This window comes from Scyliorhinus torazame, chromosome 15 (assembly GCF_047496885.1).
Source record: "Scyliorhinus torazame isolate Kashiwa2021f chromosome 15, sScyTor2.1, whole genome shotgun sequence".
Classification (NCBI taxonomy): Eukaryota; Metazoa; Chordata; class Chondrichthyes; order Carcharhiniformes; family Scyliorhinidae; genus Scyliorhinus; species Scyliorhinus torazame.
In genome coordinates, this window is record NC_092721.1 from 10159085 (window position 1) to 10174884 (window position 15800).

General features: G+C 45.0%; 1 protein-coding gene across 1 annotated transcript; it reads left to right on the plus strand.

The window, feature by feature from the left end:
* The first annotated feature begins 3646 nt into the window (after window positions 1-3646).
* zic5 (zic family member 5 (odd-paired homolog, Drosophila)) lies at window positions 3647-10304 on the plus strand. The gene is made up of 2 exons (XM_072476065.1): window positions 3647-4686; window positions 8411-10304. The coding sequence occupies exons 1-2, from the start codon at window positions 3699-3701 to the stop codon at window positions 8842-8844; spliced, it is 1422 nt and encodes a 473-aa protein (XP_072332166.1). The 5' UTR covers window positions 3647-3698; the 3' UTR covers window positions 8845-10304.
* The last annotated feature ends 5496 nt before the right edge of the window (window positions 10305-15800 follow it).

A 15800-nucleotide genomic window follows, 5' to 3' on the forward strand; every position in this document is an offset into this window, starting at 1 on the left:
GATGACAGATACACATCATGCTGTGTTGATCAAGTACAGCGACAAGGAAAGGCGTGTTCTATCAAAACCCCTTTACGGTGCAATTAACCTACCCGGCCGCTCAAACCATAAATCTTTCACTTTTTTTGTAATCAGCAAACTTTCTTAAGTGGAGTGTGGTATTTATTTCTTTGCAAGTAGCAAGCACTAGTAGCGGGGCAACTTCCTAGGAAGTGCTTTTGTGTTATGCTGGAAAGTGACTACTTGTAAGAGAGCTGATGACCTTACCAATTTTTGTTGCTTTTGAATTTCATATCACAGAGTGAGAAAGAGTCCTTACATGCAACATTCTATAACAGTTCTATAATGGATCTCGGAGAATGACATCGCTTGATTTAGTGTGAAGCTTGAGGAACAATATGAACCATCCAATGGACATATACTATTTATTTTAAACGTTTTTGACAGCGTATCAAGCAGTATTCTTAATTTAGACCATTGAAAGAAGATTGGACAATGCACAATAATTTTTAAAAATAAATTTAGAGTACCCAATTCATTTTTTGCAATTAAGGGGCAATTTATCGAGGCCAATCCACATGTCCTGCACATCTTTGGGTTGTGAGGGTGAAACCCACGCAAACACCGGGAGAATGTGCAAACTCCACACGGACAGTGACCGGTGCCGGGATCGAACCTGGGACCTCAGCGCCGTGAGGCAGCAGGGCTAACCCACTGCGCCACCGTGCAGCCCGACGATGCGCAATAATAAACAGTACACTTGTGCTACATTCCCACAAAACGAGTTGTGTGTTAGACACCATGCAAAGGTTTGTGGATGGGCTAAAGGTGTGGCAATATTTTCCGCTTGGCCGAATTGCACAGGAAGGCATCAAACCGCTTCACAACAACATCTCAGAGGCGCTTGCTGGTCGTCCGTCCGTCATGTTTTGTATTGTTTGCTAAATTATACATCCCAACACTTGTGAATTGTGTAAATTATTTGTTATCGCCAGCAATGTACATTTGCATTCCTTCTATGTTGGCACATGCCCTTGTGGAGGGTTGGATCAATACAAATATCTCAAAGGACTTCTGAAGGGCATGCACCTGGCCGGACATGGTGGAATGGTGCAATGAGAATGGAAACTGGTGGAAACAAATAACACCGGTAGAAGATTAACAAAAAACCCCGAAGTAGCGTAAAGCACAGTGAAATTAAGGGGCAAACACATCTCTGCAGAACTTTAATGTAATATGTCTTATATACAGCATATCGGGGCAAACAGGTGGCAACTAAATTATCAACAATGAACCTCCACAATGATCAAGCAGAGTTTTAGAAATATGAACTATGTGGTAATATTGGCTAGCTGGATGCCCAGAATAGAATCACAAGAATTTAGAGAATGTTTCAAACGTTGTCAATAAACCAACTAATCAGGGAGCTCTATAAATACTGGGGTTCAAGAAGACTTACATCAGTGTTGTTTCTGTAAAGACTCTCTGGCAATAACCCGTATCCATTCCGTCCCGACGTCGTTTTATTTTTTAAATTCATTTTAAAATTAAATAAAAGCCTCTGGGAACATTAAGAATTATTTGAAGGGTTGGTGGTGATGTGAAATATCTTACACGCTGAATACTTGGGAAATAAATACGTATTTATAAATACATAAATTGAACTCAATTTAATGGTTTAACTTTGCCATTTACCAGTTTATTTGTGTATTTGTTTTAATCTACTTCGCATCTTATTTTTCGCAATCCAAAGGCACGTAACTAGGTAAGAACTTCTTAGGTAGATTCATATGCAATAAGTATCACAAATAGACAGACACATTAAACAAGAGGACAGCCCGTAATGGTGTTGATGTTTACTGCACATTTCTTTATGCGATAATTAATATTTCATCTCATTTGTCAACTTCGTCAACCTGAAGTCTACAGGTTCACATTAAACACTTGCCTTCCAAAACCGAGTCTCTAATTGTGTTATAATGATTCCTATCTCTTTTTTCTATATCGAGACAGTGTGGCTTAACATAGCTCGATTTCCATAAATTCGGCCTTTTGTCAAATAAACGCATTTTCTATCCTGAATTTTGCCTTGCAACTTTTCAGAACGATTAATCCTTTCGTTACATGGCGATCTGTCTTCCATTATTTCACCTGGGGGTGAGTAGTAAATCTTACCTCTCTCAAACGACCTGATCATGCGAAATGTCAGGGACTAATTTTGCACCAAACCATCTATACATATTATCATACATGATTGAAACATACATTTAAAACGCAAAGTGGGGAAAAAGTGACACAAAGTGTATGTGAGCCTATGGTAAGGGGTCACAGTAAGAGGTATCGACAGCAGCGGAAACATTATGAAGCAGAACATAACGATTTCGTTATGTTAAGACAGATTGAAACATTGGCGTACAGGCGTGTAAACCAACAACAACAACATGCAACATAATCTCACGTGATGTGTGTTCTGATCTTCTATCTTACCCTTTCCATCAGATTTGAAAGCAAGTTGACAATAGCTGGCCCTGTCCTGTTGCACTTTCAACCAAGCCCACTTCAGTCAATAGGTTTGCAACTGCAAAACACTTCAGATATTCGGATGCATCTCTCGATCCATCTGCCCGTTTAAATATTTTCCCGCCTTTATTTGTGCAATTTGATACAGGGATATAGGCCTAAAATATTGATTGTAAAACACCAGGTCGAATTTGAGGAATCCGTTAATTTGCACACTTTATTCATAATGATTTGCTGAAACACTTTGTATCAATATTCCCAAACCCTTCGTTTTATTTATGAATGCCTTCACGGTTTACAAGCATATAACGTTTCAATTAGTGCCGGCATTAAGGACAATTTAACATATCTGATCCTGTAAATTGGTTATTCACAATTATGCTCAGTTGGTAACCAACAACAATATTTACAGCATCGTTTCGATAATCGTAAAGTAGGGTTTACATTTGAAATGACGCTGTAAAATGCTAACATGCAACACAGGCGCGATTATCTTTACGTTGGAATTGTGGAATGCGTTTAGAAATTATTTTGGGAGCCAATTATCATTGTTTAATTTTATTAGCGAACCACAGTTCCAACAAGCGACTGATGGGCGAATTGGTCATATTTACAACTAACATTCCTGCAGAAAAGACATGAATTCTGCCATGGTGTGGGTGAGGTTTGCGTGTAGAGGGGGGAGCATTGCAATTCTGCAATGACCACTTATCCAGGTTTCATGCCATATGAGGGATTGGGGGTTAAAAAAAAACAAGTGCCGATTTTCCTGAAGTTTCCCAGTCGAAACTTGAGCAGGAGCAACATTGTGGGAAGTGCGGGCGGGAGGTGGGAGGTTCCTGCTGCGCTGCTCCGCAGCGAACGGGCGAATTGTCTGAACGGCGTATCTGCCAATCAGCCCCAAGTCGCCAATCCCCGGCCTTGCCATGGCTGAACTATATTTCCCCACTGTGTCCTCTAATCGCTCTGCGTTCTGCCAATCGCTTGAGGACAAGATTGAGAAAGGCTGAGTTAAAAGTGCTCAAAAAAAAAGTGCTTGAAGTGTACTCAATAGTATTTTGAAGCTTCGGTTGTTTGTTTTTTTTGGGGGGTGGGGGTGGGGGGGGGGGGTTTGTAAAGAGAGAGTTAAAAAAAAAACTGTCCCACTAAGTAGTGCGGATGGACAGCTTTGTGTAGTTATGGAAGCCGCGTTAAGCAAGCGGAATTCAGCTCTGAGATTAGCGGATCTGGGAGTGAACAAATACCATCCGCACCAGAGTATGTCAGGCTTCCCGGGGCTGGGCAATCATGCACACCTCCACCCTGGGGAGATGAGCGGCGACCCCGGCGCGGCCCTCGCCCCCTTTGGGCCGGAGCACATGGGCCAGCCCAGTGTCCTGAAACTCAGTCCATCCCAGCACATGGCCGGACCTCCCGACACGCAAACGGCGGCGATTTTCGGCTCGGTCCAGACCCCGGGCTCCTACCACCCGGGCTACGCGGGCGGCAGGGACTATATCCTCAGGAGGGACCTCTCTATGCACGGACTGAGCGAGCAGCACCCTGCTCCTGCGTCCCACCATCACCACCACCACCACCACGGCATGTTCCTGCCCTCAGCCGCCAGCTACGCTCACCCGGAGGTCTTCCCGGGGCTCCACGACCCCCCCGCACCCGGATCCCACCACACCCTGAACGGACAGATGCGCCTGGGCTTAGCGGGGGATCTCTACCGGCCGGAGCACTTCCAGCACCGGGCAGAGCAGTTCCCGGCCGCCTCTCTGCACACTTACAACTCCATGAATCTGAACGTTAACCTGACAGCGGCTCACCCCGGCGCCGGCGCCTTCTTCAGGTACATGAGGCAGCCCATCAAGCAGGAGCTGATTTGCAAGTGGATTGACCAGGGGGAGACTTCCAAGAAAGCCTGCTCCAAAACCTTCAGCACCATGCACGAGCTGGTGAACCACGTTACGGTGGAACATGTCGGGGGCCCCGAGCAGAGCGTCCACATTTGTTACTGGGAGGATTGCCCGCGGGAGGGCAAACCTTTCAAAGCCAAGTACAAACTGGTCAATCACATCAGGGTGCACACCGGCGAGAAACCCTTCCCGTGTCCCTTCCCGGGCTGTGGCAAGGTGTTCGCCCGCTCAGAAAACTTGAAAATTCACAAGAGGACTCACACAGGTTGGTGTTTCTCAGCAGTTTTGCGCTATTGTCCCCTCGTCCGGTACAGTTGCCCGCATCGCCGGGCAATACAGCGCTGTTAAATGAACCATCTGCCCAACCCCCACACCCTGAATCCCGAATCTAACCACTTAACATTTCCATTGTGCCATAAACACGCCTGCTAACTAATACACCCCTTCACAAATTCGGAGAACGTTAAATTCCACCGACCGCGGTTTGCGTTCGTTCCATTCCACAGGTTTGCCCAGGTCGGGAAGCAGGCCGGGAATATTTTCCAGAGGGATTTAAAACAGGGGCCTGCCTCCCTTTGTGTCCCGCCCGGGAAGTCGTGTCACTGATTTGAAATGAAGGTGCCTTTCCTGGAGGTGGTGTCGAGGTTGAGGAAGAGGGGTGCTACCCCCCCGCCCCCCCCCCCTAAGATTTTGGAACAAAAATAAAATTAAATTGAGAATGATCCAGGCGAAGTGGGAAAGGGGATTAGGTTGAGAAAGATTCCAGTGTCGTTTGCCAAAGGTTTAGAAACAGGGAGGGGGTGGGAGGGGGGGGGGGGGGGGGTTGGAAGTTGTTAATCGGACGGGGCAAGTTGTTGAAAAATACTATTGAAGAGATTTTGAGAGGAGCTGTACCGATTCACACAGAGGCAGCGCAATCTGTGGCAGTGAATCTGCTCCAGGAACAATCGCCTCGCTAGAAATACCCCAGGGCTGTGCCCCATCCAACTTGAACAAAGTTTAATCGGATTCTCTTGTGTCGTTTTTTTTGTTGCCTTGCGAAATAACTCAACCTGGTCAGAATTTATTGTTTGAGGCAGATATGATCCCTTGGAGAATGTTTATTGACATATGCTTTGCTTAATTGTTTGCCCTGATTTATAGCGGTCTGTGACAGGGTACAAACAGATAGTGTTACACTTATTCCTTTAGTGCCTTCTTAATTTGCTGTTTATATGTTAAAGCAAATGGGCCTTGACTGCTCTGATTACAGATTTTATCTAAAGAATATGTTGCACAAGTTTTTTTTTCAAAAAAAGGACATGGGGGTGGGGGGTGGGGGGTCCAGCTGGGAACGTGTGTTGCAGCTATGTCGGTAAGCACCCAATTGGAAGGATGGATTCGGTTGTCCGGATCCTGTCCATCTTTTCTCAAGAGAAGTGTGGAAAGTAATGGAGCGTTTCAAAAGGCCAACTTTATCCAATCTGTACTCTTATGTCCACCCAAAACAGCACCTTAAACGTGAATCCCAAACTGCCACCGTCGTACACCCTGATGCATTTCTTCCACCTTTTCAGGCCTGTGTATGGTTGCAAGCTGCAGTTAGGAAGCGGTCATTTGCTAACCCTCCGAATATTGCTAACCCTCCGAATATTGCTAACCCTCCGAATAGAGGCCACTTGGACCCCAAAAGGAGGAGGAGCTCGGAGAGGAAATCTAATATTTCTAAATGGGCCACAGATTTAAAAATAACACAAGAATGGTCACCAGCGTCCCACGGGAGAAGCAGAATCACTTTCTCCACTTTCAATGGAGCTGAAACTGCCCATCCACTCAATGTCCGCCCAGCAAATGGAAGCGATGTTGCTGAAATGCAGAGTACGGGCAAAATAAAACAGGGTTTGGTGAAGCCAGTTTCGCCACTATTTCAAATGCAAATGCACCCCCCCCCCCACCACCACCCCCAAGCATAAACACACACACAATATGGTGATGTGAGCCAAGTGTGTTTGCAAAGTCAATTACCATAATTTTTCGCTTTAAAAAAAAAGAAAAATACATTCGAATGGGCCTGTGTTGTCTGTCTTTTGGCGCAGAATTGATAAGTTTGGAAACTCGAAGTGTTCAGACACTGAAGCCGTGTGTTACCCTGGGGGGGGGGGGGGGATTTGCTGAGACTTTGAGCGTTGCCCAAACTGAGGCATGGATATTCTGAAAGACGCGTCCTTAGGAGAGAAATTGTGTACTCATTCAGACATAAAAGCGGTGCCTCTAAAATAGGGAATTATCTGGGAGCACAAGGAAATCCGACTAGTCAGCAGGTTGATGGTGACAGGGCTGTGAGCTGCCAGGCCCAAATGGACCCAGCTCACTTCGCAAAGCCATGAACGAGGTTACGTCTGAGGTTGTTTTTTAATTAAATCAAATGTCAAATGTTTCCTGGACCCAGCTCACACAAAAATGCAACGCGGCAGCCAAAGGTTGTCAGTGTCTTTCTGCAAAAATCGCAGCTTGCGGGCAGATACTCCTAACGAACCGCCAGGCCGAACAGCAGACGCTTTGCAAAGTGCAAGTTTCTGATCGGCCCCTCTGGGACTCGGCACAGCTAAATATCCAAACTTACAACGTGCAAGCGGAACTGGCCTGGCGAAATACTGGAAGGAAGCCTGTGGCCCCTGCATTTGTCCACCTCCCATCACAATCCCTGCAGAAGAATATTAGCTCAAACAGATCCAAGACAGGAACATCATTATTCTTGTTTTTAAATATTCCGCCAGGTACATGTCAGATGCTCAGACATTCAATGCAAGTGAACCTCAATCACATTAGGAAGAAGGGTCAAAATGCATTTCTAATGATGCAAAGTGCGTGGTGTTATTAAGATAGCCACCGATCCGTCCTTCTTCAACTTCACCCCAAGTACAGGCTGGGGAAAAAAACAAAAGAAACGACGTGATATGAATCCGATTTCCATTATAACTGTAATCTACGAATAAACAATTTAATCTACGAATAAATAAATAACGGGAGATTCCGGCTCGCACGAGTTATTGCAAAGTTGGCCTGTAAATATCAATGTACCTCTTGACGATTGAAATTCTTTAATGGAACCTGTCTGACCCTCAATATTGCAGCTGGGAGTACATTCACCTAAATATCAGATCACTGGGTGCCGAATTATAGAATAAACATTGAAAGAAGCGCCACAAATGACCACAACAAAGGGTTAATCCCTCAAGGCCGCCGAAACGGTTCAATTCGAGTTGTTCCAGATTTTTTTAAGGGTCAGAAATTCTGACCATGCAAATATCAAACGCCAATACCCTGTTCAATTGCCTCTCCGAAGAGCCCCGGAGGATCGATGTGAGCTGGTGTGAGTGCGGAATATAAATATTAAATAGTGACAATGGAAGGGGTTTAAATAAAAGTTGCCTGAAAACTTCTAGCCAAGGAAGCTCGGCCATTAACACCAGCAGCGATTTCCCGCTCCGGGTCAAGTGGTAAACATGTCAGTTTTTCAATATTGCGGAGGAAGAATGTGGAATTTGGCTAAAATGCGTTTAAGACGTGACTTCAGTTTTCGCAAAGTACTCAGGGGCAATCTTAGGAAAGAGGAGCAATTTTCCCCGAGATGCATTCACGCCAAACGAAAGAGTGAATTGGATACGTTTGCTATTGTTGCCTTTCAGAATGCAGACGTTAGCGGGGGTGGGGGGGTCAAAGTCCCGCCACTGGTCACTGTTTTCAGGCTCTCATTTTACGTGCATTTAAACAAGGACACTTGCATTTGTATAGCGCCTTTCATGCCCTTCCGCACACTGCCGCCGATGAAGATGCTACAGCTGTGATGCAGGAATTTACTTTGGGAAGCAAAATTCAAATGGTCCCAATAAACCGCGTGCAGTCTGTACAAACCCCGCAATCAATAGAAACACGTTTAACAAAAACCTTGCTCTCCAATGTCACTCGATTTGTCTGATCCTTACAGTGTTTTCTCTTTTTATTTGCAGGAGAGAAACCTTTTAAATGCGAGTTCGATGGTTGTGACAGAAAGTTTGCCAACAGCAGTGACAGGAAGAAACACTCTCACGTCCACACCAGTGACAAGCCCTACAACTGCAAAGTCAGAGGTTGCGACAAGTCTTACACTCACCCCAGTTCCCTCCGCAAACACATGAAGGTGCATTGCAAATCCCCCCCGCCTCCCCTCAGCTCCGCTTACGAGCTCTCCAACATGTCCCTGGGGGTGGTGTCCCCGGCCTCGGAGCCAGCCAGGGGCCGCACTGCCAGCGTATCTTCCCAAGTGACCAACCTCAATGAGTGGTACGTCTGCCAGGGGAGCGGGGCTGCCAACAGCCTGCACACCCCTTCAAGCAACGCCACCTCGTCCGACACCGAGGACGAGGAGGGCTACAGGGACCCTGACCCCAGGACTATGCTCTGACATAGGGGCGTTGCGGAGGAGTTCGTGTGGGCACCTTGAGAATGGCCAGGAGAAGGTTTATGGCGACGGCGGCCATCAGATCAAACTAACTCCCATCTCCTGAAAGCAACCAGCTTCAAACCTCGTCGGAAAACAATTGAAAGGTCTATGGACCCGGTCCCATGCGGCTTTTCTAGCCGATGCTCTCATTGCCTGTGGCAGCCAAGGTTGAGATCATGGGAGACAAGAGAGGGTCACAATTTGATTTGTTTTTAAGACATGTAAATATTGACGGTATGAATTCAAATGTGACTTCAAAGAAATAAAACATATCAGCTGACCTACACCGGCCTGGCAATCGTACATTCCTGTGGGCTAGAGGACACATCCGCCTTTCGGAACCGACACAGGGGGAGACACACCGTCGCCGCCTGCAGAGTTGGAAGCGCTGTTGGGGACAGTAGCAACAATTGGGACGGTCTGAGCGAAGGATTGGTGTTGATTCCAGCTCTGGAGGGGGGGGGGGGGGGGGGCATATTTCTGCATTGAACCGAAATGACTCAGTACTCCCGGGTTCTCTAATGAAACACAAGCACGAGCTCATGTCTATCCGCCCCAAATTTTACACTGTTGCCAAAAAAAAGAGTTGAATTAGGAGATCCCTAAGTGAGTCGTATATCAGTAATGCTGAAAAGCGCAAGGATCCTGACCCTGTGAAATCAGTACCGACAATATATCAACCTTCACTGGGATTCTGTAGAACCAACCTTTTGTGTGACCTTCTCTCCATTGTGGTATTGACAAAAAACATTCATATTTTACTCATAATTATTCAGGCCTTCATACAAACAGACTAAAGAGCACTAATATGTCCTTAGAGGCCAGGAGACGCAAAAATGACAGGCCTGTCCCTGTAGAGTTTGTATATAATCGTTGTGAGCTGCGAGCCGTTGATATAATCGTTAGCTACCTTAAGATTTCCGTCCGTGAATGCTCTTTAATTTGTAAACTATAATTTATTTGCTGATGTGTAATATCTTTCTGCAATAGTACAGACACACCAAAGAATTATATTGTTACGTTTGGTGCCGTATCGTGGTGTCTATGAATGTGTGGTCTGTCAGAACATTTATTTTTTTGCTTACTTGAATGAAACGTGAAATGTGAAGATGGAGATATGTGGTTGGTTATTTCTTCCTGGTGCTGTAGTTAACCGTTGTAACTACAGTATTGGTGCATATGTTGTAAACATGCATGTTGCAGTCATTTAACAGACACCGCCCAGACACCTTTGATTGGAATCTGAAAACAATCCCCTGCCCCCACAACACACACACACAATGCAACGGAGTGATAGCAGTTCCTTTGAAACGATGAATGGTCCACGTGTACATCAATTAGAATTGTGTTTCAGTGAAGGAGGTTTAACCATGTGACGATGTATTTTAAAATTGTGAATAAACAAATATTGTTTTTCCTCAGTGTTAGCAACCGTATTGTGTATTAAATGTACCCTCAACAGTAAGTCCTTGTGTTGCTGATATGGAAATCCTTACCTCGATGATGGGGAATCAATTCGTTGGCTAATGGGTCTGAAACTACACGACCTAGGGCCCTTGGTGTAACTTCTATTCCTATGTCTGTTGCTCCATGGCGGCACTTGCCCCATCACAAATATTTACCTGTCCACCGTAAATAGAGTGTACAGAAGGGCCACAGTAAACATTGAAGATGCCACCTGGCTACAATTGGCAGACGGGAGATCAAATAGTTCCTAATATTGCCTGTAATTAGCATTTCGGCATGGTCCCAGGTAAGCAGCAAGGTATACCTGTCTCATCTCGCTCTGTCCATGCCCCTTTCACAGATCCAATACTTGAAATTTAATTGTGCCTACGTTTAACCCATCAGCAGTATTAATGAAGCATTGGCTTGGTGAATTGCACACAAACGCCACACGAATCTACAGTACTTTTTTTAAAAGTCCCAGAAACAGTCCAGGGAAAGAGTACAGGCGGAAAGTCAATTTCAGTTTGTATATTCCGCGAAATTCCACCATTACTTTTATCCCTTTTTCCAAAATCTCGCAACTGCCAAAGGTGGTCCGAAAATCCATTTGGACGATTGCGCCACTATTGACGATTGGCTTAAAGTGTGATGTTGGTGGTGCAATCTCTTTCTAGTAGGGATTGTTAAAAAAAACTGTGCCATCAGTTTAAATGGTTTCAACATGGAACGACACGCAGTGTTGCCTTTTAAGGCAGATAGATATCTCATACTGTGCACCTAAAGGTTCAGATCTATAGAACTGAAGACATACAGCCCCCAGCCTGGGGGTGGCTTTTCCCAGTTTAAATGTATATTCTTCTGAAACATTGCTGGAATGAAATGGAACTACATTCCTGTTGGCCAAAGTGTCAAAGAGCAGATGGAAATGTGGGTAAAAGGACAGATCCGGGATGCAATCTGAAGAATGAGTGATATGGCTCCTAAATGAAATAGGGTGTTGCTGTGAGATTCACAATTAAAAGCATATGAAGCAGCAGACTCATGTAAATGAAGGCGCCAATCAATGGGAAAACTTATAGCTCTCTAATGAAGTTTCTGGTGAAAGGCAGGGTTGTACAAAGGCATCTAGACATGAATCATTCATGGCAGATATAAAAGATAAAAGATATCCGACAATAAGCAGATCGTTGTAAAGAATGTAAAAAAAAAACACGCCTCCCTCCATACTTTCTGCATTAAACCCCACAATCTCTCACTCCTCGTATTCACTATCGCTCCCTATAGATTTAAAATGTGACCAGTGCCTGTCCTGGGCCACTTCAAAGCAATTTACTCCAGAGCGGAAGAGTTGGTGTTTGCCCACTCTTCATGCTGTGTTAGGATTTCTATGGCAATTGGCAAACCCCATCTCCACATTTGAATATATTTACAATAAAGCTCACTTTAGGTCGAAGAGGCGCATGATTCAAGCGGAGATAGTGTCCATCCCCCACCCCAGCCACCCGCCCCAACAAGGCACCAGTACACACCTAGCCCCAGAAAAGAAAAATACTTTTTTTGTCACAGAGGGCGACTTGATGGATGAAACTTGTCATTTATCCCGTCTCTAACTCTCAGCTACAGGTACCCCCCCCCCCCCCCCCCCACCCCCCAACCACACACACACAAACACACACTTAACCAGCATATTGATGTCAACATGTTAAAACATTGGATCAATTCCCTTTGTCAGAGATACAAAGATGTCTCATAAATAACCGGCGGATAATGCTGCAAATAATTTCGCTCAGCCTTTTCAAGAAGCGAACAAGTTTGATTGTTTTTTAAAAAAAAAGAGTGGACCAGAAATAGGGATGTAAACAGCATATATGTGGGCTAAACAAGGAGTGTGTGTGTGTGGGGGGGGGGGGGGGAGGGGGGGGAGGGCTGTCTGTCCAGTGTGTGTGGGCGGAATCAGGTGCAGAGGTTACAAACAGAACGACAAAAAGTGGGCTCACGTTTTAAGAGATTAATCGCAAGTTTCCTCCCCACCCATCCCCTCCCCATTCCCTGGAACAGCCCATATCTGTGGTTTGTAACTGGTCGGTTTGGAGAAGCCAAACAGAAGTAGAGTGTGGGGGAAAAGCCCAACTAACCCAGCACAACAAAAACAACAACAAAAGAAGCCAGAGAGAGAGAGAGAAAAAAAGCGCAAGAGGCCTAATCAGACATGCGAAAGTTCAAAGGCAAACCGCTTTGAAATTCAAACTACTGCTTTTACGGTATATCAACATGGCGCGTTAAGATTGCTATGGCAATGCGTAAGCCCAGAGCGGGCTGCATTCAAAGCAGGTCTACCTCGATTCGCGACAGTCTATTAAGATACAGTTTCATTGACCTTTAGTTTCATGCTCTGTTAGTTCAGTCAATTTCACTGCATCAGGACCGTTCATATTTTGTTTTGCCCCCTCTGAGCGTCCCCCCCCCCCCCCCCCTCCTTTACCTCTCCTCCCTCCTCTCCAAATATCAGGCAGCCACTTGTGTTTTCTTGTGTTGAAGTGTTTACTCGGATCTTCTTTTTGTTTCTCTCTCTCGGGAGGGGGGGGGGGGGGGTGCTTACCAACTATTGTGTGAAATATGTTATCGCTCTTTGTTTATTTAATACAAGTACTTGCGTGAATGGTGAAAAATAAACAGGATGGAAAATAACCAAACACATGATTCCTGCCAGTGAAAAACCCGGGGACTAAATAAAAGCCACCGCGGCCACGAATGAATGGAAAACGCTTTGAAGTGGAACTTATTATCTGAGGAATACTTCCCCGTCGTCCTAACGACACAGCTGAATTGAAAAGCGCTCCCTTTTGTCACCGATTTGTTCTCCTTTACTAGAAAGCCCACTGGAATTACTTACATGAACTGTCTTAACATACAGACTGGAAATCAGTAACTTTGCAAGTCAGACTTTCAGACGCCACTCTGTTGGGTTTGAGGGGAGGTGGAGGGTATTGCTGGCTGTGGGATGAGGGGGGGGGGGGTTGGAATAATCGATAGCATATATATATATAAATATGCGCGTTTTCTGATTGTATATTGTTAGAAACTCGATTCCGGCTCCCACTTCTTCCATCCCACCGCTTTGGACACCACAACGCCAGATTTCGCGGCCTCATGGTCCCCTTGCTCACACATTGCCTCGCCACTAAACTCTAAAACACCCGAGCTGCCTGAGGCCTTTTCTCCCCCCTCTTCCCCAGACCACATCCTGATTGACCCAGATTCATCCACTGCAGAATGCACGGGCTGAACGGCCAATTTCGGAACCAAGGGGCGAAGAGGTACGCGAACTGGGGAAGTTGGAAATATTTATTTTGTACCTCCCCCCCCCCCCACACACACACACATACACACACCCCGTGCAAGTAATGATTTATTTTGAAATATTTGTACTTCCTCTGAAACTCCACACTTGCTATGGAATAATTAGGGTTTCACCGTGTTAAAGAGGGTAATTGCCCTCCCATTGTTAATATTTCCCCACATTCTCTTACTTATTTCACTTTAATATAAATGCACTTTCGATATCCAAAGATGAGCTGTCTACAGCTAAGCTTTTCTTTTTAGAAATGGAAATATCAAAAGCAGGACGCATTTAGTACAGATGTTATTTTTGGGGAAATTGAAGTTACCTTTTTACCAGATAGTTTCTGAAGGTAGATTGACTACAGTTTATATATATATTTATCACATGTTTGTGTCTCTGTGTATATATATATATATAAATAATTACATTGACCACATGTTGTACTCTCCCCTCCGAGGGACTGTCTTTTAGTTTGGACACTGAAAATTAATGTCCTTGCTGAGAATCGAGAACCAGTGGCTACGTTACAAACAGAGTGCATTAAATATTGAATGACATTAGGGGGGGAAAAAGAGCTTGTCAAGGGGCAGTCAGGCTGAAAGTCTTTCTTTGACTTGTTCCTGCACTGCCCTGTCCGACTATTTAAGCTGGTGTTAATTAAGGCTGCTTACGATTCAGCTCCATCCCAGCTTTGTCTCTTTCGCTCACCACACTTGTCAAACGACATCGTTAGTCCAACCAGATTTTTTTTTTTTTGCACACACGTTTAGTTTAGTGAAAGTACATTTCCTGTAGCACTGAAGATGGCTTGTCACCATGCCGTGCAAGGGATTCAGCCAGCCCAGAAGCCTCCCCCTAAAACATTGATTTACATGTTGAAAGATCGATACAGCCGCATTAACCCAAAGGTGTCATTGGTGGGTCTAACTGGAACTTTTGGCTCGGTATGCTGGCTACCATGAACACAGAACATGCTCTGAGAGCAACCTTTCTTCCATTCGGAGAATCCACGTGATTAAAACACTGTTTAAGCTTCACACTGAAGGCTAAAGCTACATATTTACCAAAAGGCCAATGATCTGGTTAATCAATGCCTGATCAATAGGTTTGGTTCAGGCGAACCGGCCCAATTGTTTTACTGCAACACACTGACCTGATTAATAAAACACTCCTTTTTGCTTCATCCGATTCCGGTGTTTATGTAGTTACATTGTGTTGCCCCATTATGTATTTTCCTTTTATTTTATTTTCACGTACTAAATGATCTGTTTGAGCTGCTCGCAGGGCAATGCTTTTCACTGTACCTCTGTACACGTGACAATAAACAAAATCCACATCATATTGTATATTTCAGATTATTGCAAACGGCAAACTATGTTTAAAAGCTACAAATGACAAAGGTTATGGAAAAGGCAGTAAACACAGTGCTTCTTGCATTGGTTACAGGGAGCTGATAATGTCTGGAAACTTCCTGCTAATTGCCCTAACCACAAATAACAATGAACCCACAACAACAGCTGTCCCGCTCGGAGAGATTACAGAAATAAACATGGTCTCAAAATATCCTCTTATTCGCTTTCATATTCAGAGTGAAGAGTGCTTCGTCGGTTGCCCTTCTAATGTGGGTGATTTACAGGGGAGGTAGAACATGGTCCCCGTCTCTAAAAGTCCTGTAATGGAAATAAACCCCAGCAGAGATGCAGCCCCCCCCCCCCCCCCCCCCCTCAGAAACTCCCAGGCTTCACTGATAGAAACTGAAACCAGCAACTCACTTAGGAAACTAACTCCAATGGTTCAGCTTCACAGCCCTGGGAGACTGTAGCGGAAACCATTTGGGTTCATTCACGCACCATTCGCAAATATTTCCCACTCCAGGTTGTAATCATAGGGACTTGACCGAAGTAAATATTTTGCTGGAGCCAGTTGGGGGAATTACATTTTTGTTTGGTGGGGAAAGTCCAATGTTCCTTGGAGGATATTACCTGCTAGAGGAGTGAATAGGGAAGCTCGGTGGGGAAAATGGGCCAATGCTCAGCCCCAGAGGACAAGGCCTGTTCTTGAAAAGTGAAAGGTGCACGTGTTGCTGCCACTGGGCTGGGTTTAACAAGGATACTAAATCATTGGC